Here is a 24,434-nt window from a genome sequence, read left to right as displayed (position 1 = left end):
TATTTTCTTATCACAGAATCTTTAAGGAACATAAATTAAGATAAAAATAATGAATCTTTTGTATTTTTAATACATTTGACCGTTTTAAACACATACCATCAATCCAGTCAAAATATGTCAGGACGAAATCCATGGTTGCTATGGAAACATGAGTAAATCAATGATTATAAATTATCGAGAAAATGATGCACCAATGACAAACCTTAACAACAAAGAAGTCAGGAAGAAATTGATTTACATAGAAATAATCATTATTTTTGTCATTTTTTATTAATGATTATTTCATTTGTAATAATTATGTCCGAAGGCCCAAAATCGCGTGATGCGGCTCAAATATGAAAATGTTTACAAAAATCGTAAGCTTCCCTAAAAGCCAAACAAATTCACATTAAATGTTTACACCAAATCGTGTTTGCCAACATAAATCAAACTAACTCGGTTTTTCAAACGGTATGTGTAGCATATGTGGTAAGGAACAAGAAATGCTGAGACTTTTTTTCAGACAAGTGATCACACACAATTCTTTTGGAAATATATTGTCCCTATAATAGTAGGATGTGATATCTGTCAATTTCTTAAAAACAGATCTGCCTCAACTGGAAACTGTTATACGTTTGGCCTTTCCACAATCCGGTAAGTAAATAATATAATCATTGAAACAAAATGACATATTTGGATCATTAGGAACTTCATCATAAACGAATATGTTCAAAAGGACATAAGCTGCAAAATTGAATACAAATTTTAAAACATACTAGACGCTTCGGTCGATTGAGGCGCGAATTAAACTAACAAAACGCAAGAAAGAACCTTTGCATGACACTTTTTACAACTCACATCCACGGGGCAACGCCTTTTTCACGTAATGCGTGCAAAATCGCTTAATCATCTCAATAATTGCAAATCTCTTTAACATTTCAAAAGTTGGCAACCAGTCCACACTGTCTGGCATATATCGTTTCAAAGAGGCTTGTTGTTTACGCAAAGGTGCTGTTTGTTTCAATCTAAGATAAAAAAAAAAAGCATAGCAAATATGATGTTGTAATTGTTAAAGTTAAAGTTACAATATCTATGTCTTTTTTAGATATAGGCAGGTTACCAACAGTTTCATTGTGTTAACTGATATTAAAACTTCATGGTCTTGTTTATTTGCAATATAAACAATAATAAAGCTATTAATTAGTTTACAAAATGACATAAGCAGCTGGACTTGATTTCAAAATGGGCTTTTTCAGAACTCCTCGGCCATGTACATCGAAAACTCCCGGATGTATACCGGTACTTCATTAGAAGTAGTTCGTAAAATATCAAATCATAGTATTAATAAATGTTTAAACCTGTATTGTGTATTACTGAGTTCAAATTGATTGCAAATAAAGTGTATTATTGAATGACTAATTAAGATGCCTTCTAGTAAATTCCTCAGATTTTAACTGTTATATTGAAATCACTACGCGATCTTGTTGTATGTAGCGTAGCTAAATCTAAAGAATTTTGACATTGTAAACCGTTCATACATCCGCGGTTATTTTCGATGGAAAATGGCCGAGGAGTTCTGGGTGACTTTTATGGGGATATACCTCATTTAAGCGAAAGTATAAACAATGCGAAGACGGATCGATCATAATTGGTGTTTGCTCACATATTCCATTCATAAAAGCGCACCTTTTTCAACAAATATATTTGCTTAACTGGAAAAAGAACCTTCCAAGAAACAATGGCTGACAATAAAACTGTTCAACCAGTCAATAATGGCATTGATATATAAGTTGTAAAAAATGCGGTTTTCATTCAGAAATCATTCTGCGCAGACTTTGAGACGAGTTTTGCGTAATTTCTGATGAAGAAAAGCACAAAATATAGCGGATGGTTATATAGATGTATATATAAGTATATCGTAAAAGCAAATGTAATATTATCATATATATGTCAAGTGTATGCACATGATTAGTGCGATAATGAGCATTTGGTTTGAATTACATTAACTATGATTTAGAAATTGTTAACAGATCAACTACCATGTAAGACATTGCTAGGAGCGTTCGACTTCCATATAGGACGTTGCTAATGGTGTTTGACTAGCATGAAAGACGTAGCAAGTTGGCGTTCGGCTACCATATAGGTCGTTGCTAGGGGGCGCTTGCCTACCATTTCAGCCATTGCTAGGAGCGTTCGACTACCATATAGGACAGATAAAAACAGAGTCCAGAACGTTGGGTTTTGAGCGAACTTGTCCCCGGCCGCAAAAAAAAATTCATAAAATTAATCTTTTCACCGTTTCGTTGCCATCTTCTGACCGTTCTCACCGGGCGCATACCGGGTGTTGAACGTGCTTCTACCGTCTTCACCGCCCAGATTGACTTTTGTTAAAAATTTTGGCCGTTTCCATACCGGGCCCATACCGGGTCTCGAACGTGTGCACCGGGTTTGTAGCAGCCACCTACCAATCACTTAGCGTCCCCTCACCGCTCGGAGCGTCCCGTGAGCGAGTCCCCGGACTGCTGACGTCATGACACGACTGCCCGATTTGAACGGCAACGGTCAGTCCGCTCTCCATTTTTCTTCAAGGAAACTCCACGACACTTCTCCTCATCAGTTGATCACATATTTACTGCATTATGCCACTCAAGAAGGGTAAGCCTGGGGGGGGGGGGTCAGGCAGACGCCGTGGAAGCAAAGCAGCGGATGTATCAGCACCACCACAGAAGAGGGCCAAGAGGAAACCTCCTTCTATTGTCTCTGATGTGTCTGTTGGTGAAGAAGTTCCTACCTCCTCTAGTTCTGAGGAAGAACAGCATACTGCTGCTGAGGCTCAGGCTCAGGATCAGGATCAAGAACAAGAACAAGTAAATTTACACATTCCTGCTGCAGCACAAACATCTACAGGTAATAAAAGTACTCGCAAGAAGAAAGGGACACCTAGGCAGGTATACAGGGATCCTGAATTGGCGGGGCATTTGACGCCGACATGTTTCCCGTCCAGAGCTCCAAGACAATTGGGGAAGTTCCACCTCGTCAAGAAGCCACCTGCAATGGCTTGCCATTCAGCTTCTGTTGATGGTGGCTTCATGACCTCATCCATGAACTCGTCGCAAATAGCCTTGCAGACCTCTTTGACGAAGATTGAGATGGAGTTGTTTGGGATCATCCAACTATACTGTAGGTCTGTGTACTTAGCCCCGGAAGCAAGGTGTCTAAGTGTCACGGCCAACTTGAGACCAGGCTCGAGAGGTTCCCGGTACCTGGTGTGTTGCTTGGTCAGACGATGTTCAATCCTGGCAAATATCTCATCGAACATGTCAGGGGGCATCCGCAGAAAGTTCTTGAACGCCTTCGGATCTTCTCTGCGTAATTCAACCATGAGCTGGTCGTAAATGCCAAACTCACGGCGGCGCCTCACCCACCCCCTCGTCCAAGCGCATCTCTTGCGTTGGCCTCTCCCTGCCCTTCTCTGGTTTCTCCTGACAATGTGGTCATTGACGTCCAGGTCCAACTCATCACGCTCACGCTGGGCAATAGCCAACATGTACATGAGTCGGACCCTGTCAGGACAATCCATGGTCAGTTGGTCAGTTGGTCACCGACTCATACGACCATGTACACAAGAAAAAGTAAAGCTCATCTGACGAAACCCTTCTATATATACCCAATAATTAGTGACAAACGATGGCACACGGTGACAAAAGTAAATTTGTTGGTCATGGCACGTTCATATGACGATTCTGTGAAGGTAAGGACACGTTATGGACCCGTTATAGGACGTTATGGTAACGTCAAGGCGTTAACAGGATGTTACCCATGCGTTAGGGAGGCGGCGCCGTCAGAATCAGGCGGTACCGCTTTGGAAACACCCGTTGGCAGTCCGGTATGAACACTGTAATGAGGACGGTATGAATACGTTATGAAGACGGTGGCACGGCATCAACACGTTCATGACACGTTCACAACCCGCTTACAACCCGTTGCAGACGGTGGATTTTTTTTTGCCCGTTCATCACCGTTCTGTAACGGTTTATGAGCGTGTTGTGAACGTGTTCATACAGTGTGACCGTTTTCATAACGTATTCATACCGTCCTCATACCGTTTAACACCGTCCTCTTGCCGCTTACTTGTGGCCGGTGCCAGCCGGCCAAAGTTTTGAACATGCCCAAAACTTTCGCCGGGTCCCACCGGGTGTTAATAAGCGCCAACGCCCTATTAACGTGTTGCCCGCTTTGATAACGAACCACCGTGTGCCCTCGCCGTTCTCCACCGCCCGCAGACATATTCGCGCACGGTGGCACACGGTAGGCCTACACGGCAGAGTGTGAGAGTCACTTAAGACGATTCTAGAGGCCGTTCGAGCACCGTGTAAGACGTCACTAGAGGCCGTTCGAGCACCGTGTAAGACGTCACTAGAGGTCGTTCGAGCACCGTGTAAGACGTCACTAGAGGCCGTTCGAGCACCGTGTAAGACGTCACTAGAGGCCGTCCGAGCACCGTGTAAGACGTCACTAGAGGCCGTTCGAGCACCGTGTAAGACGATTCTAGAGGCCGTTCGAGGACCGTGTGAGACGTCACTAGAGGCCGTCCGAGCACCGTGTAAGGCGTCACTAGAGGCCGTTCGAGCACCGTGTAAGACGTCACTAGAGGCCGTTCGAGCACCGTGTAAGACGATTCTAGAGGGCGTTTGAGCACCGTGTAAGACGTCACTAGAGGAAGTTCGACTACCATATAAGACATTGCTAGGGGACGTTTAACTACCTCTTTGCTCAGAAGAGTTTAAAGTGTAACATATACCATTGCTAATAATAACCGGTTGGTTTTCCCCATTTGAGTAAATACATGTTTGCCTAAAGCATGTCAGAATTATTGTCATTGAGCTATATTGAACTCGATCGAGAACTATTGTTTTGCTTACAACAGGAATTTTAAAGAAAACGAATTGTTAAAAATATAATAAGGGGTGATAAAGTTATAATCTTGGCCTTCAAACGTAAAATCAGCTGATCCAGCGATAAACGGCCAGACAGATGCCATTTGTGATGTATGGTAGGTTGTAAAGTAGTTCAGAGAAATTCTTTGAAAAACGTTACCGAAGGGCGAACGATATGTTCGCAGTTAGCATTTAATTATATTTTGTAAAAGGAGAGTTAGGAGAACAGTTTCCGTTTAATGTTACAACTCACAGCCAGCGATTTCGCTAGTTTAATTTAGCGATATAAAAAGAAACAAATAAAGAGTAGATATCTAAAGGCAAAACTCAAGCATTCGACAGCTTGTCCATTTAAAAAAAATGATTCCCGCCACAAAAAGTGATTTGCAAAGATTCGCTTGCATGCGAAATGAGTCTATTTTCGACGTTATTGAATAAATTGGCACAAATAGGATGAACAACTAATAAGTCAAAAGAACGCAATAGATATGCAAGACGTTTACAAATTTTCAATGTTGTTTTTTTTTTCAAAAAAAAAAAGATATTCAGAAAGTTATGATGCACGAAACTGATACATATATTGGGTAATGAATCCCTTAATGCGCTACGCATGATAGTTGCTGTTTCGATCCGTTTAACATTTCCATATCTATAATATTAAGTGCTCTAGACTCATAAATGTGTACAACCACTTACTTTGAGGCCCCCATTAACTTGACTTTGATTTGAGTCATTCAATTAACTACTCTAATCTTATTCGTTATACACCCAGTATGTATGCACCTTTAACACAACGACGTAAAATTGCCCTATTTCGCCCGCATTGTATCGACATCGTCTTGAAGAAATGAAATTTGTGTAGTTTTAACAATTTCATTCATTAACAAGATATTGAATCAGGAAGATGAGTAACGTTAAGATCTACAGTTTACCATTCGTCGAGCGCTTTTCGAAAGCCTTTCATACACTTCTATTCAAAGCCATGCGCGAAACTCGTTATCATATTCACACCTGATTCGATGCATAAAAATTCATTATGCGTACCGTCATGGTATATTTTGTCAATTGATTGTGATGTTTTGTACACATGTTCGGTTATTTACATGTTTCAAGTTCGATTCAATAATCAAAGACATACCGATTTATTTTCAGAAAAAAAAAAAAATGTACGTTTGACAATTTCCAAAGATGTAGCCGCAACCAACTTTTGATGTGTTGGCACAAAATAAGGGAACTCTTTGATACCGAAATTGCAGGAAAAATCCAAACTAAAGGTTTAAATGGGGAGCGAACCCACGGCGGTACAATCAAGAAAAAAATGAAAACTGACAACAAAACCGGTCGCTCACAAGGACTCTTACTAAAACGGAGAATAATTTAACCTTTCAGCCTCTTGTGAAAGGGGTTACTAACGCTATTCAAAATCGTCGTCTTCAAAGACAATGTTTGAGCATATATCAACATTTGTTGATAGGTTCTTACCGTCAGTATCTTAGTTGAACACTCCTTATAGTTTGCCACACTGTATTTCTTCATATCAAAGTACATTTTTCAAAACATGAGCGAGTCCATTTAAACAGTATTTAAAACGATCTTATTATTAAAACGTTCGAGACCGCAATTTTATGAAAATGAGCCAATCATATTTGGTTCATATATCTGTTATTTCACATCAACAACTAGTTTTCTTTATTGAACGCCGTTGGCTTGGTCCTTGAAAGATACAATCAAAATATGTCAGTTTCGTCAAGTGATACTTTATCAATATGTGATCAACCTAATACTTCTACATTAGTCATTTTCTAATGATTTCCTAATAAAATATGATTTTCTGCGCCCCGTATATCCCATATCGGGTCACCTACTAACTGCGTATCACGTTGTCTAACGTTGAAATCATTTTTTTTTAACCCAAATTTAACGTCGATAACGTGCGTTTATATTTTCGTTAGAACCTTTTTTGCAAGAAATGATGCGTTTTTTTTAAAGATAGTTTGAATCTTTCTAAATAAACACTTACTGGATTATTTTTGTCCATGTCTTTATAATAATATCACGTCGACAACCTGTTTTCATGTTAAAATGTTTTATTTATTCATCGGAATCGGAAAATAGACGCCATTTTGGTACAATATAAATTTGGTGACCCGATATGGACAAATATGGGTCACCGCTTGACCAGTCCTGGACCAATGGCGTTGCGTCATTTATGTTGGAGGCGTGATATAACATTTTCTTGCATACCGGACGTGTGTTTACGGTCATGTGACCAGTGCTGGAAAACCCCATCTTACATACCCCATGTAAGATGAGTCACGCGCCACAACGCGCCACTTCTTATTTTATTTATTGTATGGTTTATGAAAAAATATTATGCCATTTCAATAAAGCGCAATCAAATACATATGTTTGCAAGACTTTTAATTAAAATTGAACATAAATAATCGTTAAAAACGCTGTTTTTAGTAATTCAAAATTACTGTGCTCTATGGCGTCGGTAAACAATGTCGCACGCGCTTTTTGGTGTACTGGTACAAAAGTTCGTTTTCAACGTCATTTTTTCCACAAATTGATAAATTTAGATATGCAAGAAAAAAATATCAATCATGTTTTTCCGGTCCGGATCGAAAAATCCGACCCTCGGAAACGCCTGCGTGGCCGGTAACTCGGCAAGCCTCGTTACCGGCTTACGCACGTGCCCTCGGGTCGGATATTTTTTTATCCGGACCGGAAACACATGATAGATACTTATAATATTGTTAAGTTATATATGATTATAATAATATGTATACCACTTGTATATTGATATTCTTTTTTTTTCTTTGGTTGTATAATGATTAGCTACTTTTTTAATCCTTCTTTTGATTTATGATAATGCCCAAATAGCACACTTTATTTTGAAAGCCACAGTATAATTTAGTGTTAAATACTTAGAGAAACAGATAAAAGTGCGTATATAAATATGATAGAGCCTCAGATAATGTCTGATAAAACCCCGTTTTCCACACGATGCTTCATTTAACAGAATTGTAGTGGGAATTTCTCTAACTGGACTACTCACTCGCTGTATGCTAATGAGGACGTGGACGCTAAATTTAGAATATTCTTTGTTGTTTTTTACATGATTGCAATTGCGATAAATGTATTTTTTTATCATCCTAGGGGTTAAACAATTAAGGATTAAAATTCGACATGTTGCATTTTATCGGGGTATGGTATGCAATGGGGCTGTTCAAAATGGGTGGAGTCCGAAGGACTCCACCAACATTTTGAACTGCGCCATTGCTTACCATACCCCGATAAAATGCAACATGTCGAATTTTAATACTTATATTTACATTCATTTAAATCTACATTTCTGCTAAAATAAATTGATTATTCAAGAGCATTTTCTCTTTTCTTTCTCTCGTTGTTCTCAACGGTGGGTAAATTAGAACAGCTATCGTAACCTAATTGTATACGACAATAAATGCACAGATAAAATAGTTCCTTATTTATATGTTTATTTTCTATCTTTTCAAGGTCAAGAATATTATGAATACGTATTTTTGCATACAATGTGTGTTTTCGGTCCGTTATCGTGGTGTATTAAAACGCAAAAACCCGGGCGTTTTCGGTAGAAAACGGTCATTATTCAGTAAATTCACGTGCCGTTAATGCCCGGTTTTTTGTTTTACATATGCGCTTTCAGGGCCCGCATCATAACAATGAAGGCTGAGCGACCTGGTTTCTGACCGAAAGTTGGTCAACGATGCAAACTTTTGCACAAAAACATATTTTAGAATATATAATGTAGCTGCATACAAATACCAAAACAGGAAATAAACCACAAAAGTCATATAACTTACATATTTTCTGCTGAGTTGTCTTTTCCTGGCAAGCTGATGTGTTTACCAAATAGTTTTTTTCTGCAGTTGTTTTGACTATTAAAAGCACTAAATTATGTCTAAAACGACTAACTCCTCCGAACTTTTAGTTATTTCTGTCGATTTTATTCAGAACATACGACTTATATGGACATGATTCCACTATGTAGTATGCAATGAACAAAGAAATTTCAAATATTTTTTCTCTGGTGCTGAAGATGCTGTACATTTTATCAAGAACATGTTTACAAAATTTTCAGGCTTAAATTAGTTATCAAAACAAATAATGTTTAAAGTAGGACTGCATAGGTAATTAATTGATTACCCAATAGGTATTTTGTGTAAATAATCCCAGTAATCCAGTCACTTTTCGAAAAACAACACTTTCAAAACGAATGAACACTGCAAAAAATGGCGTCGAAACAAAATGCAGCTGCCGAGTTATGTTGCGGCCCGAATCGAGCTTAATGTAAAACTTTTTCAATGACATCACTCATGACGTCATACAAGCACCCATTATAGAGGTTATTTTGAACTAACTGTTTTTGCATTTTCGTGACATTTAACAGCATTTTTAAACACAAACTTTTCTTCAACTGTTCCATCCATCATGAAATTATCTACATTAAAATCAACCAAATAATCGTTGCTTATTTTGTTTTAACTGCTTTACTGCAGATTACAGTTTTGCATGTTGCCAATAATTGTACTACGATTTTATTAAAAAAAATAGTTCCGTAGTAAATATGCCCCGCCCCTTGGTATTATTGCGCCCAATGACAGGACAGAAGTATCGAACAAACGCACGTGATATCGATGGGAAATGCCATTGCACTTTATACAGAAATAAAGTGCAATTGATAAACAACAACCATCGTTAAGGAATGAAGTGTGAATGTAAATATTGTCAATTATGTCAAAACGGTTAAAATAATATACAATCACTCTAACAGGTTACATTACTAAGACATTAAAGAAAGTCATGTGATATGCAAATTTCGTAGGGACGTTTTGCGAGCTAAATTGAGAAAATCCTTTTTTATGCACCAGTCAATTGTAACCACGGCCCCCCTCCCAGGTCCGGGGGTATACCGGGGATAGCCGGGGAAAAGGGCCGTGTTTTTACCTTTCAGGTGAATGCCGTAGTTTTTTCTTCGTTCAAAATTTAGCGGGGAAGGGGCCTAACTTTGGGTCCCTGGGGTGCGGGGCATTTGGCGCGGATTTTTTCATCAGTTCCTCCCCGCAGGGTGGGGATTTTACCCGGGGTTTGCTGGACCGAAAGTCAAAGTCCCCGCTATTCCCCGGACCTGGGGGGTCGTGGTTACAATTGACTGCTGCATTTTTATGTAGAATCAAATGTTAAATGGAAAACGGACGGAACTGACAGAGATTATTATGTAAAAACTAACACTGGATAGCAAACTTACGGAACTGACAGAGATTATTATGTAGAAACAAGTGCTGAATGGCGAACAGACGGAACTGACAGAGGTTATTGTGTAGAAACAAACGCTGGATAGCGAACCTACGGAACTGACAGAGGTTATTATGTGGAAACAAACGCTGGATAGCGAACTTACGGAACTGACAGAGATTATTATGTAGAAACAAACGCTGGATAGCGAACTTACGGAACTGACAGAGATTATTATGTAGAAACAAACGCTGGATAGCGAACTTACGGAACTGACAGTGATTATTATGTAGAAACAAACGCTGGATAGCGAACTTACGGAACTGACAGAGATTATTATGTAGAAACAAACGCTGGATAGCGAACTTACGGAACTGACATAGGTTATTATGTAGAAACAAACGCTGGATAGCGAACTTACGAAACTGGCAGAGGTTATTGTGTAGAAACAAATGATGTATGGCGAACTTACGGAACTGACAGAGGTTATTATGTAGAAACAAGTGCTGAGTGGCAAACAGACGGAACTGACAGAGATTATTATGTACAAACAAACGCTGGATGGCGAACGTTTGGAACTGACAGAGATTATTATGTACAAACAAAAGCTGGATGGCGAACGTTCGGAACTGACAGAGATTATTATGTAGAAACAAACGCTGGATAGCGAACGTTCGGAACTGACAGAGGTTATTATGTAGAAACAAACGTTGAATAGCGAACTTACGGAAAACCTTCTTGTTCTCACAGAGGTCTCCAGTGTAGTTATCATGACAGTTGCACATTTCTTTTTCCAATTTCGTATTGTAGTAACAGTCACCATGCTCGCCACAGTATTTGCAGCACTTTTCTCTACACAATTGGCCTCCTCCTGGAGACACCCCAATGTCGCATTTGCAATAAACCAAGTCCTCGGTGACGCATCTGCCGAAATGACAGTTCAGGCTTCCACTAAAACACGTTCGCTCTTCTAACGGACGTTGCTGATAAGCCTCCTCACAAACATTATACGTCCTATTGCTTGTTTCTAACGTGGCGCTGATGGTCGGGGTTTCGGTCGTGGTGGGAGTTATAGGAATACAGGCGGTCATTGCGGTGTTTTGAATACGATGACAGCCGGTATTCGCTGGACAATTCAAGTTACATTCAAGGTCACATGTATCTCCTGACCAGCCATTCTCGCAATCACATTCGCTGAAAGAGTTCGAACGACATTGCCCGTTTACACAGGGGCATGTTCTTTTAATTTCACAAAATTCTCCTGTATATCCATCACTACATGAGCAAGACTCTGTCAGTGTCGTCGAGTTTTTTTTACAAATGCCATTGCCACTACAGTTTTTACAACAAGTTTGTTCACAATACAACCCAACGGCCGGGTCGTCACATTTACAATATTCGATTCCTGGTTCCTTATAACAGTATCCGTACACACAAGTCTGAGTCTCTCCAAAGCATAAACGATCGGATTCATTTCTTAAAGCATACCCAGCGTCACAGGCGTCGGTTGAAGGTCCGATCGGAATTTCATCTTCATTACACACCGGATATATTCCAAACGGAAATGACCTCATCTCACACCGGAAGCCAGATTCGCACTCTACACAAAAACAGCCATCGCTATCATCACAAATACAACCGCCACCGTCTTGACACTGTCCGTTTTCGCATCGGCAGGTTGACGTAGCTTGCGTTGATGTCAACATTTCGGCGCTTGATGACGGTGCCACGCTGCTAGAACTAGGTGACGTCATGGCTAAAGGAGACGTGTTGATGTCACTACTATTAGTACTAGAAGAATCACTAGAATTCGTACTTTGTATACATTCAGCTGCCGTAGAATTATGCGAACACACGCAGGACGTGTTACAATTAACGTCAGTTACACACGCCTTTCCCCCTGAACAAAACCCCGGATTAACACACGGATCGAAATCACATCCAAATGTACACCGTAATGTTATAAACAACAAAACAACACAGTTCAATCTGGCAGCCATGATTTCCAGAGTACAATAATTTCACAACACACACCTTCCCTACTTAATGTAAAGATTAAACCTTGCTAGTTCACTAAATAACACGCTGCAGAGTAAACACAGCCTCAGCTTCACTGTTCACGGTTCCTACTGGCTGATTTGCTATATAGAAGATTAAAGATTATACGCAGCGTATCCACAGAGTTTATACTGAGAATTAACGCGTTCAAAAGAAGCAGCTCTAATGTTAAATAACAATCCGGGATATCAAATAATATAATGTGCGTAAACATGGTTAAAAAAGTACGTGGATACATGTATCAGATTGCGGACATAACCAAAGTATGATGAAATAGTCAAATATAAAATTGATCGAGCTATTGACGTACGCGAATCATTAGCTGAAAGGAGCGATGCATGAATGTGTATGCTCTATGTCGAAAAGTAAATCTATCGGCGATAAATTGAGAATATGGTCACACATAAACTGCGCTTGTATTGTTAAGAGTCGTTAAGTGGGAGTGTACATATGGATTGGTCACCCTCTAGTGATTTAAATGAACACTTGACGGTTTTACACCACATTGTAAATAGAGTATAGTATTACTTATAAATCTTATATTTGTTTATACACAAAACTCGAATACTTATTTAGAATATTTCATTAACACTTCAATTATCCAGATTTTCAATGTATTATATAAAGATATTTCGCTTTTAACTTCATTTAATTAAGTCGCTTTCTTTAAGTTAAAGTCAAGAGTTTGAAATAAGTATTGAGAATATAAACGAATAAAAAAAAAGCAGGTAAAGGGCAGCTAAATCAATATTGACTATCAAAGACGATAACAGTACTCTCCCTTATATGTTTACAGATTAAAGCAATATTAAGATAAATGTTATATATCTGTAATAACCCCTTTAATAGATATAACTTTTGTACGTAATGAATTAAAGTGTGCTTCGACATTTATATGACTACATGTATAAACAATGAAACACAATGTCATGGCCGGCATCATAAGGCATCTGAAGTCATTTTCTTAATTAAGATGCTTTTCTAATTTAAGTTTCTCTCTTATCATATATGATAAAATAAGTTAATTATATCTGAAAAACTTTATCTTCAATGATTTTATAAAAAACACAAACTTAAAGTTAGCAACACTTAAAATTAGTTCCCTTTAATTAATAAAACTTAATGAATAGCGCCCCTGGATGAAATTTCATCAATGTTATCTGATTTCCAGCAAAAGCATGATAGGATTACTGGAAGTCTACTTACAAATGTTTTCCACTTGAATGTGGTTACAGTAAGGGCGTGTGGCTTAAGCATACAACCATAGTATACATTTAAGGAATGAATTGCGTGATTGATGTGAACGCAGTTGGATTGGTTAAAGTGTGTGGAGTCCGAAGGACTCTACGCCTACTTGAACCTGCCCAACTGCGTTCATATCCCCGATTATGACATCAATCACGCATTTTTTTCATTACTGATTTTTGCACCAATAGTTCATAATTTATTCTTAAAATTGTTAATTAAATACTAAGTATCATTTTAGAAAATCTTACAGTGATTCTTTCTCACCCATGCTGTAAGTAGAACGACTGGACCGGTTTACACATTTTATTGCTACGGACAAAAGTAGTCCCAAAATAAAATGCCTTTAAATGTAAAATTGAAACGCTAATGACAACAACACATTTAACAAATCATAAATAAAAAAAATCAACACGTTGATATAAAACAAAACCTGGATTCCTGACACAATACAAACAATAGTACGATTTTCATATTAATACGCGATGATTCGCGATCCGATCATATTCGTAGATGTTGCGTTCATCGGAAAATATTCACTATTGCCGAAAGGCTGTTCATTAAAGTTGCGGTGTAAATATTAGTTTAATAGCTTAACTTGCCAGATCGTTTCGATTATTTACAGAACGGTTAAGCAGAAATGACCATAAAATCGGGGTTCAATGAGTGAAATATTCATAATATCGTATTTACATGATGGTGTGGTTTCTGATCATTTTCATCCCGTAATATATTGACCACTTGAAGATCGACAGTTATTCAGAAATTGATTGAAAATGTACCGGCTAGTATTAACAATTGGTACCCAGCCTAATGTACTAATATTTTACCATTTAAGTATAAGAGCTAGTTATTACTAATAAGGGTTAGGTTAGAAGTTTGGGTTACAAAAAAGAATCGATAAAAGAAAAAAAATAGTTATTTACCAATGGAAGTTCGCCTCTCCCCCACCCTTTTTACATAATTCTTGAATATCTATTACGCCTAAAAGCTTGCGGTTCCGGGGGGGAGCATCCGGCGCGCGCCCTCCCTAAAATCGCCCAAGTTTACTTCTTATTTCAATATAGGAGAACAAGAAAAAAGAAATACGCCCAAAATGCACCATTTCGTACTAGAAACGTTTAAATTGTCTTGGGGGAGCACCCAAACCCCATATCAACACTTTAAACCAAATTCATTTTGGTTTTGAGGGAGGGGCGCAAGTCAAAAGCTTATGCACCTAACATGCGCCCTCTCTACCATCAAATCTTGGATCCGCCCCTGGAAATAACCGTAGACCAAAACAATTTATATTCGACCATGTGTCTTTCCGATAGTGAGTATTACAACAAATAATGCATTTTTTTTGCATTTGTAAATATCGAGATTTTTCATTTTCTCATATGCTAAAAAAATATTTGTAAAACATTTACAACGTTGAGTTCATCATATCACATGTAGTTTTTAAAAGAAAAAACGTTTCAAAATAGTTTTAGGTGACAAATACAAAGTTGATAATAATCAATCTTCGTGTGAAATTTTATATTCCTGCCCTGGGCTAATTGGTATTCCAGTGATTGATCAGGATCTATTTTAACTGTTAAAGGTCACGGTGACCAGCTATGACCTTTTGACCTAAAATCAATGAAGGGGTGTGAACTCATCAGGATCAACCTTCATTTTAAATTTGAGGATACTGCGTTTTGAATAATTTATTGGAAAACATACGGACTGAACACCATACGGGCGGACGGACTGAAGGACGGACGACGGACGGACGATCGATGGACAGACGGACGGGATGGCCAGATGGACGGGCGGACTCATATGGGCATTTGTTGGATACTTTCCAATTACTACCAACATTCAGTAAAGCCTGGCTACGCCCCTGTCTGATGAATAAGAACAGGTTTTACGTAACAAATTCGTATTCTATACGGAACTACGGAAATGCTATCCAGTACATACCAATCGAAGTGTGCGGATGGACGGACGTTCAAACATTTCTTGTTTATGTGTTTTCCTTCTTTAAAAATCCCCTAAAACGTTTATTTTAAAGAATCCCCCTCCCCCCCCCCCCTTAATACCTCTAGGTCGGATCGGACGGACGGATAGACGGTGATCAGTGCAATAAATAATACTTTACATCCACTGGACAGGCGTATAAAAACATTCATAAATACCAATATGATTCGACTCTTAGCTGAGTCATTGCAGTAAAAAGGAATGAAAACCACTTCAGTGGCCTTTCATAACATTTAAAAAAAAACTGAAAACTGAAATAAATATGCGGTTTACTAGCATGTGTTTAATGTCACGTACCAAAACAAACCATTACATGAAGACGCCTTATACATTGACATCCGTATAATAGTATTCCATGAACTCCATTAATCAGGGTTCAACCTTAACCACAGTATAACCACATTATAACTAGGCCATAAATCAATATGGTGACATCGTACTATTTAACATTATATAAAATTTGTATGGTATATGTGGCATTAAATATATCAAGAAAAAAATGTAGAAAATATCTGTGTTTAAAGATGCACTCTTACTCCCAAATAAGATTTACCACAATTAATACAATTGTTTTAATATACCAAAGAGAATGAATAAATGTCGAAAATAATTAAGAAAGATACCGAGTTTAATTTGTAAGAAACGTGCAGAAAACACGGTAATTCTACCTTATAAGACGATAATGGTTCACAGCAAATCTTTTAGCATTCACCAATCATTTAAAAAAAAAACGCGTTTTCTTCTATTAAATACACGGTTACAATCTTGTTAGAAGTATTTACTGTTCTCCATAAATGCATTATTAAGTTAGTAGTTAAAGGTGTATCACTCAAAATTTATGTTTGTTATGTATTGATTTTGAATAAGAGTGTGATTTTAAGTATTTATAATTATTATATACCTAACTTATACGTCCAATCGAATACATTCTCTTTCAACCCCTGACCGTACCATATATTTCCATAACGGGACGCACTTGCATACAAATATCCCATATTATTTCCCTATTTTATGTTTCCAACGTCCCATACTAAACCAACGATAAAGACCGAAACGCGTGAAAAGGCTCCGAATGAAAATCGGGATCGACAGATGCTCTAAAGTAAGAGTGACATAAATCCCCTGTAAAAACCATGAACAGTTGTCATTTGTTTACAAACACAAATTAAAGCGTTGTCAAAATCTGATATCAACGACTTTGTAAATGAACAAATAACCAATTAATGAAAAAATAGAATAACTACGTCGGTTTACACTGTTCTGTACAAATGGGGTAAGTTTTGACTCGTACACAGCTGGGAAAATCATATTGGACTCACAGAATGAGAACACAGCTGGGGAAACCATATTGGACTCTCCTGACGAGTACACACCTGGGAAAACCTTCTTGGACTCTCCTAATGATTACACAGCTGGGAAAACCAAATCGGACTCTCCTAACGAGTACACAGCTGGGAAAACCAAATTCAACTCTGCTAACGATTACACGGCTGGGAAAATAAAATTTGACTCGCCTTACCATCGCACAGCTGGGAAAACCATATTGGAATCGCCTAACGAGTGCACAGCTGGAAAAACCATACTTCCCAATCGTGTATTCACCTTATTCAAATATATCTCCGTATTGTACAGAACAGTGTTAAGTAACCTATAATAAATATGTTCTTATGAAACAACGTTTGCTCATTAAGCGCATTCTCTTAAATTACAATTAACTATTCTTAATGTTAGAAAGTATTTGTATATAACCTGTTCATCTTCTGATATTATTAAAGATTTTATATAACTTATACATAATATATCAACACTGATGAACCGTATAAAATTTTAATCGTTTTGTTTATATACTCGTTTTTGTTTATTACCTTGTATTTAATTATACACGTTGGCGCATGTTATTGTAAACATATGTGCTGTTGACGATGCATGATTTTTAAGTCAGGCCTCAATAACTCCAATAACAAGCTTAAGTAGCTTATTTCTTAAAGCTACACTCTCACAGATTTACCATTTTTACAACTTTTTTATTTTTTGTCTTGGAAAGAGCATTTTTTGCGTAAATATCTGCAAACCAATGATATAAGATTGCTGACAAAAAATCAGATCGCATATTTACATATTTCCGTTCGAAAATTAATGTTTTATGGCTTAAACCGTTACTAACGGTTTAAGAACAATGCATAAAACATCAATTTTTGAACTTGAATATAAAAATTTGATCTGATTTTTTGTCAGCATTCTTATATTACTGATTTCCATGGATTTTCGCAAAAATTGGCTCGTTCCAGGACAAAAATTAAAAGAATTGTCAAAACGTTCAATCTGTGAGAGAGCAGCTTTAAAGCCAAATTCCTAACTTAATCTTGATTTTAAATAAACATAAACTTATCGTGATTACCATAAAAAATCCTTTTTAAAATTAAAAAACATTAAGAATGTGAATATTACACAAATGATACCAAAACAAAAAATAGTATGCTTATCTTGATCAATTTATAAGGGGCTTAAGATTGTTCGAGATGTTTGGGCAGGGTTAATATTTAATATGCGACTTAAGTCAATGTTATGGTCATACATCATTGACTTTATGCTATTAGTCAGTTATTAATGACAAGTAATCCGGTTAGCTACATCGTTCTTAGATACAAATAAGACCAATATTGAATACCGGGCAAGAACTAAACTGTCTGACATGAAATGAATAATACTTGAACCAAAGTTGTCGTATTTTTTTGCAAAGTAAATAAAACCCTGAAATGCAGCAGTTAAAATAGTTGAAAAACTTCTAACTATTTTACTCTTTGATAGCAAAATTGCAGAAAAAATACTCTTAAAGTATAAAACAAATAGTCTGGTTTAAGCGGGAAGCAAACCCACGCTGGTACAGTCAAAGAAAAAGGGAAAACTGACATCAAAACCTCACGCCCACAAGGACTCATAGACAAGCATAATTATTATTTGTCCTTTAAGTCATTTGTTGAAAATCGTTACTAACGCTAATCAAAATATTGGACTTCACAGACAATATTTAAGCATATATCAACATTTATCGAAGGGTTCCAACCTTCAGTATCTTAGTTTTTACACTCAAGCAGTAATTAGAACAGCTAGAACGTATTTTCCACTTATTTTGTTTGTGTTTAAAGAATTGTATTTCGGACTATATGTGACGATTCAATAAGATATATCATAATTATGTAATGGTTATTTACTAAGTGTCGCCGCGAATGCCTCTGTACCATGCAGCGCATACGCGAACCGCTTAATAACTCAATAAAACCAATTATCACTTAAATAAATGGACATTTTGTGGTTGATTTCGACAGGCTGTCTTAAATGTTTAAATATTTAAACCACCATCCGCCCGGCGATTCTATTGGTGGCGACATCATCGTAATTTTATAGACTAATGGTATGGTTCGGTCTCTCTAAACAGAGCGCATAATTACTCGATGCCCTATATAAATGTAATTCACTATTTTCGACTGTTTTACAAATAGTAATCAACAGTACAATGTTTTGAACTGTTGACCGGTAAACAGTATGAACTGTTACCCGCGCGTGAGGCTACGCTATAAGTTCGTCATGGGTTTTACCGAGATTCTAAAAATAAACTGCACATCGTTTAAACTCGTGAATTTCCGGTATTGGTTTGTAATTTAAATTGGTTCACGGAGAATACCGAAGAACTTTTAGGCGCTGAATCGTCTATATGATCAAGATCATTACCAGACGTAAACAATGATGTTTGTTGTGAAACTTCAATATATTCGCCCTACAAACGTATTTGTCTTGTTCGTGTTTGAACAAAAATATATAATCAGGTAATAACGCAGTTGTTGCATAGGCATTTTTGTAACAGCTTTTCCGCCTCAGGACAACAGTTCAGAAGTCATCCCCTCCACCTCGGGACAACAGTTTTGACTGTTACACAAATGCCCATGCAACAACTGTATACTATTGACCGCCCCGATAATAAGTTCAAATCCGCGTCAAACTAAAATATGTTAAAATAGTGTACCAACAGCTCCTTGCTTAGCGCTAGGCATTTAAGAGCAGTACTGGGTAAATGGTGTAAACAGTACTGGTTAAACTCAGGCAAATTGTATCCAGTGTGTCGGTGCTTTACACCGAGCACGTCAAAGAACCAAATATTTTTTTGCAAAGAGCTACGTAATCGCTCCCGGATCTCTTGTATCTCAGTCTTTTTCATGTTTTTTTTTAGATCTGGAGTTGACTTGGAATTGCAGCCACTTATCCCATGTCACTTATGACATTTAAACACAGTTTAAGTCGTGATGGCGTGTAGGCGGTGCCAAGGCATAATGCAGCCAATAAGGGCGAGCAGACCTTGATTAAACTCAAACAAACAAACTGTGCACCATCTGTAACTGATAAGTGCCTGTCACATCCTCGGAAAAGGTAATGTCAATTGATGAACTTTTATTAATTAATTTCATAACAATTATTGAAACACATATAAGTACAAGGGTAAATTGCTCGCGAGATGAGTGTAATGCTGGTATTAAGGAAATTGAAGAAAAACCCGATATTGGTTGAGGACGTTTTGACTATTTGTTGTAGGTAAAGTACTGCAGGGTATTTTAGTCAACACATTTCTATTTTCTGCGTATTTCTTTTTTATTATATATTCCCTCGGTTCCCCACGAAGCAAGTTTCGACTATGGTTTTTAATGAAACGGCCAATGCTCATGGTAGGGTTTTTGGACACAGTGCTTGTCTACCATATTATGAATGTGCCGTTAACTCTGCAAACCCGTGGTCCAAATATTTCTTTAAATACTTTCCAATGAGTGTGCATATTGGCGAGTATTAGTTAACAGCGAAAACAAGTTGTTTTTCCAAATAAGTTCCAACACCAAAGCTTAAGTTCCTGATTAAATATTTATTGGTAGAACAATGTTTTCTTTTGGGTTTAGAATTGGTTAATCATAATAAATTGTCGCCGATTTTATTCCACAATTTGATCAAAGGCCATCTTGGGACATGTTCAGTTCTGACCTTCATTTATGTATGATATAAGCTGAGCTTGGCCGTTGTTCATAAAACATCTTAAGTCATTTTTTTACCCATGTCGATATCCTAAAAAAGTTTCATAATCAAATTTAAAGAAAAGTGCGGAATATAATTGATGTTTACTACATAAATGTAATGCTAATGAAGTAGTTTTAAATTAGGTATTATTAAGTTATAACATCATATGAAAAGAGATATGCTTTATGTAGGAAAATGACTTTAGATGTGTTATGTATACTAGCCCAGTATGTATTCTACTTAGGAGAATAACTTAAGTCGTTCCATGAAAACCAGACCTGAACAAAAAGTGTACATTCCGGGCTTTCAAGATCGGCAGAAGTCGTCGTTCGCTGCCCGTCCACAATCCTTCTTTATTTCTGTAGAGGGCACACGTTTGCGATCAATTTATTGAAACTCGGTCAGAATAATCTGGTACCAGTTTGATACTTCGTCATCGAACGAAATACTCATAAAAGGCAGTTCCAGTCAGAGTTGGTTGAAACTTATGTGTTTTTAATAATAAATAGAAGGGTTCCAATACGGTTTCTACCCATTGCCAACATAAACCTGAAGTTATAACATTAGATAAGGGGCACACAAACATTTGCGTTGAAGAGCGTGGTTTCACAAATACTTTCGCGAAAACCGTGTTCATAAATAAGTAAGTTTTTCGGTTTGTGTATAAATTGATGTGATGCCATTCATAATCTGTTCATGGTTGGCCTGAACCCTCAGTCTCTTGAGTAAGAGAACAACTTGATCACTCGAGTGAAGATTACCCTTAAATTCTGTGAGTCAAGAAACACCGATTTGGCTTACTTGGTACATTGTCAACTTGATAACGAATATGGATATTTTGTGTGAACCTGGTTAGTTAAAGATGCACTCCTACTCCCAAAAAATATTTACAATAATTATTACCATTAAATGTTTTTATATACGAAAACGGATGAATACATGCCGAAAACAATGGTTTTTATGAAGGATACAGAGTTTAATGTGAAAGAGAGGGACAGAAAACACGGTATTTCCACCTGACGAGACGACAGTAGATCTCAGCTAATATTTTAGCACTCACCAATCATCTATTTTTTGTGTTTTCTGATAATAAATACTTACAATCTTGTTATCAGTAACTTATATTTTCCATAAATGCATCTTATTTAGTCAGTAGTTAAACGTGAATAACTCAAAATTTAAGTTTGTTATGCATATGTATGTATTGATTTAAAATAAGCGTGTCACTTTAAAGAAGAAAAGAAGAACAGAAGAACAGAAATAAATATTTGTAGTTCTATAGACAAAACATGTAGATACTCGTATTATGTATCACAATAATAGCATTGTAATAATGCTGTACCGCCTGAATCCACGGTAAGGAAATCTGACAAAAATCTAAAAATAAAAATACTGAAATATAATAAAAAATAGAACAAAGCAAATCATTGCGCTTACCTTCATAAAAGTGCTCTTCATAGTCCGTGCAGTTATCTCCAGTGTAATTTGACTTGCATTCACAAACGGCGCCAACATCTTCGTTCCATGAACATGTGGCATTGTTCCCACAATCCCTACAACACGTTGAATTGCACGTGTCTCCATAAGCATTGACGTCACATTTACATATGACGTCATCGTCTTTATCGCTAGCACATTTCCCATATTTGCATACGGTACCAGTTTTACAAACACGTTCGGCCGAGTTTCGCAGTTCATACGACAAGTTACAAACGTCTGAGGTTTCTGATTGGTCAGGAGGTAGTGAGGTTGATTCTTTTTTATGAGTATACATGCATATCTGCATGATTTCGGATACATAATGGCACTGCAGGCCATCCTTACACTGTTTTGTACATAATGCCACATTACATGTGCTTCCAGACCAGCCTAAGTCACATGCACACGTCATATCCGGCGCACATTTTCCATACTTGCATATGTCATCATTGCAAGTTGGTCTTTCGGTTGAGGTAGTGGTTGTCAATGCTGTTGTTCCTTCATAATCGTCAATGCACGAGGGATGGGTTGATTCACTCGTGCAGTGGCATTCTGGCATGCACACGCTGTTGAGCACGCATTTCCGGTCGCCGGTGCACGTGAAAGCTGCGCTCGCGCATGGATCGAAAGTGCAAGTAATTGGGCGAGGTGTTGTTGTTTTATCCGTGGAAACACATTTCACGTGCGTCGAATCGTCTGTACACTCGCAGCGATGCATGCAGTTTGCGTCCATGTGACACGTGCGACCTTCACCACAGAAGCCCGCCACGCTGCACGGGTTAAATGCGCACGTCACTGGTTGGCTGCCCCTTCTGGCGGCGCTGGTGCCACCTTGAAGCCATCCCCGACGGACTCTTCGACGCCTTAGACCACTGAGAGCTTCCGTTTGGTGTTGTAGAACAACAAAAATGCATAGAAGTGTTACTACGATATTCATTTGCATTTTCAAATCGTACATCCATGTATTAATTTCTCCTATGAAAACTATAACATTCCAATATCACTTTCCATTGTAAATTGATTTCAGGGTGTATTAATGCAATACCATTACGAGTTCTGTAAATATTATTGCCAATATATTCAACCAACAGTATGCTTTATTTTGACAAAATATTATTGAACATATGATAACACTTTTTATGGTAAACTTTATAATAGTTCAAGTGCCCCTTAACAAGTTCGTTAACCTGTTTATTAGAGGTATTTATTTGCAATATCCTCAGCACATTCATGCACCTCTTAGCACTTAACTTAATATACAATTATTTCAACGCATATTTAACGCACCCATTATTAAGTGGATTTGCAAGTGGATATGACACACGCACAATGGTAGATTATTTCAAATCCATCACTTGTGATTCTTATCGATCCACTGTTTCGTTATAGCTGTTTCGTTAAAACTGCCCCGAAATTTATTTTCCATAGCGTAACGTTTAACGTCTTAAGCCCGTTTTCCAAGTATAGAACGTAAACAATGAATAGAAACGTTAACTCAACGTAGCGTGATTGTTACGTTTTGCCCCCGGCAACGCTAGATGACAGCTTAAACAAGAACGTTATTATGTTTCAGGTCGACCTCTGATATTCTGTGTCATGGTTTTGATTTAATTTTCTTTAAGCGCAAATAATACTTTTTGCACGATTAAATGGTAAATTATTGAATGTCATTGGTTGACATTGTGTTTACGTTAAAGTTACGCTAACGCTTGAAACAACACGATTGACATATCTTCAACATGATTATAAAATGGAAGATAGATTCGATGTGTTAATATTAATGTTGTAAGTATATTAATTACCGTATTTGATTTATTACAATCAAGCATACTGACTCAGCGGTATTTTCTCACGACAGGCATTATTTATAAACCAAATGTATATATAGAGCTATTTTTGGGGGCATGTTGTTTTTCGTCTAAATTTGATTTTACAAGGATTGGGAGAAAGTTATATTAACCTATGCTGAGTCACTCTCGTTGGAACGAAATTGCGCGATAGTGTGGTCTTTTGTTGTGGGGTTAAGCGGAATACCAGGAGAAAACCCACTTGTCCGGCAATGATAACCACAAACCAAAATGCTATTGCGACAAGGCCGGGAATCGAACCTAGGTCGCCTTGGTGTTAACGATGCACTCTTACTCCCGAATAAAATTTACCACAATTAATGATGTTGTTTTAATATTCCAAAAAGGATGAATAAATGTCAAAAACAATGGTTCTTATGAAGGATACCGAGTTTAATATGAAAGAAATGAGCATTAAACGCGTTATTTTTTACCTTATGAGACTATAGTAGATCACAGTAAATCTTTAAGCATTCACCAATCATTTAATATTTTTGCGCCTTCTGCTATTAAATACACGGTTACCAGCTTGTTATCAGTAATTAATATT

At 37.4% G+C, this 24,434-nt stretch overlaps 1 protein-coding gene across 3 annotated transcripts in view; it reads right to left on the bottom strand.

Annotated features, from left to right (window-relative positions):
* The window catches only part of LOC128214068 (neurogenic locus notch homolog protein 1-like), a 37,745-nt gene extending 14,228 nt beyond the window's left edge, over window positions 1-23,517 (bottom strand). The window contains exon 1 of one of the 3 annotated variants that reach the window (XM_052920317.1): window positions 21,996-23,517. In XM_052920317.1, the coding sequence (XP_052776277.1) occupies window positions 21,996-22,995 (1,000 nt within the window). In that variant the 5' untranslated portion in view covers window positions 22,996-23,517. Of the gene's footprint in view, window positions 1-10,923; window positions 12,560-16,404; window positions 16,523-21,995 lie in introns of those variants that run through there. The other 2 variants (XM_052920318.1, XM_052920316.1) reach the window with 2 other exon arrangements.
* Between the last annotated feature and the right edge of the window lie 917 nt (window positions 23,518-24,434).

This window comes from Mya arenaria, chromosome 13 (genome assembly GCF_026914265.1).
Source record: "Mya arenaria isolate MELC-2E11 chromosome 13, ASM2691426v1".
Lineage (NCBI taxonomy): Eukaryota > Metazoa > Mollusca > Bivalvia > Myida > Myidae > Mya > Mya arenaria.
This window is presented reverse-complemented; position numbering and strand designations above follow the sequence as displayed.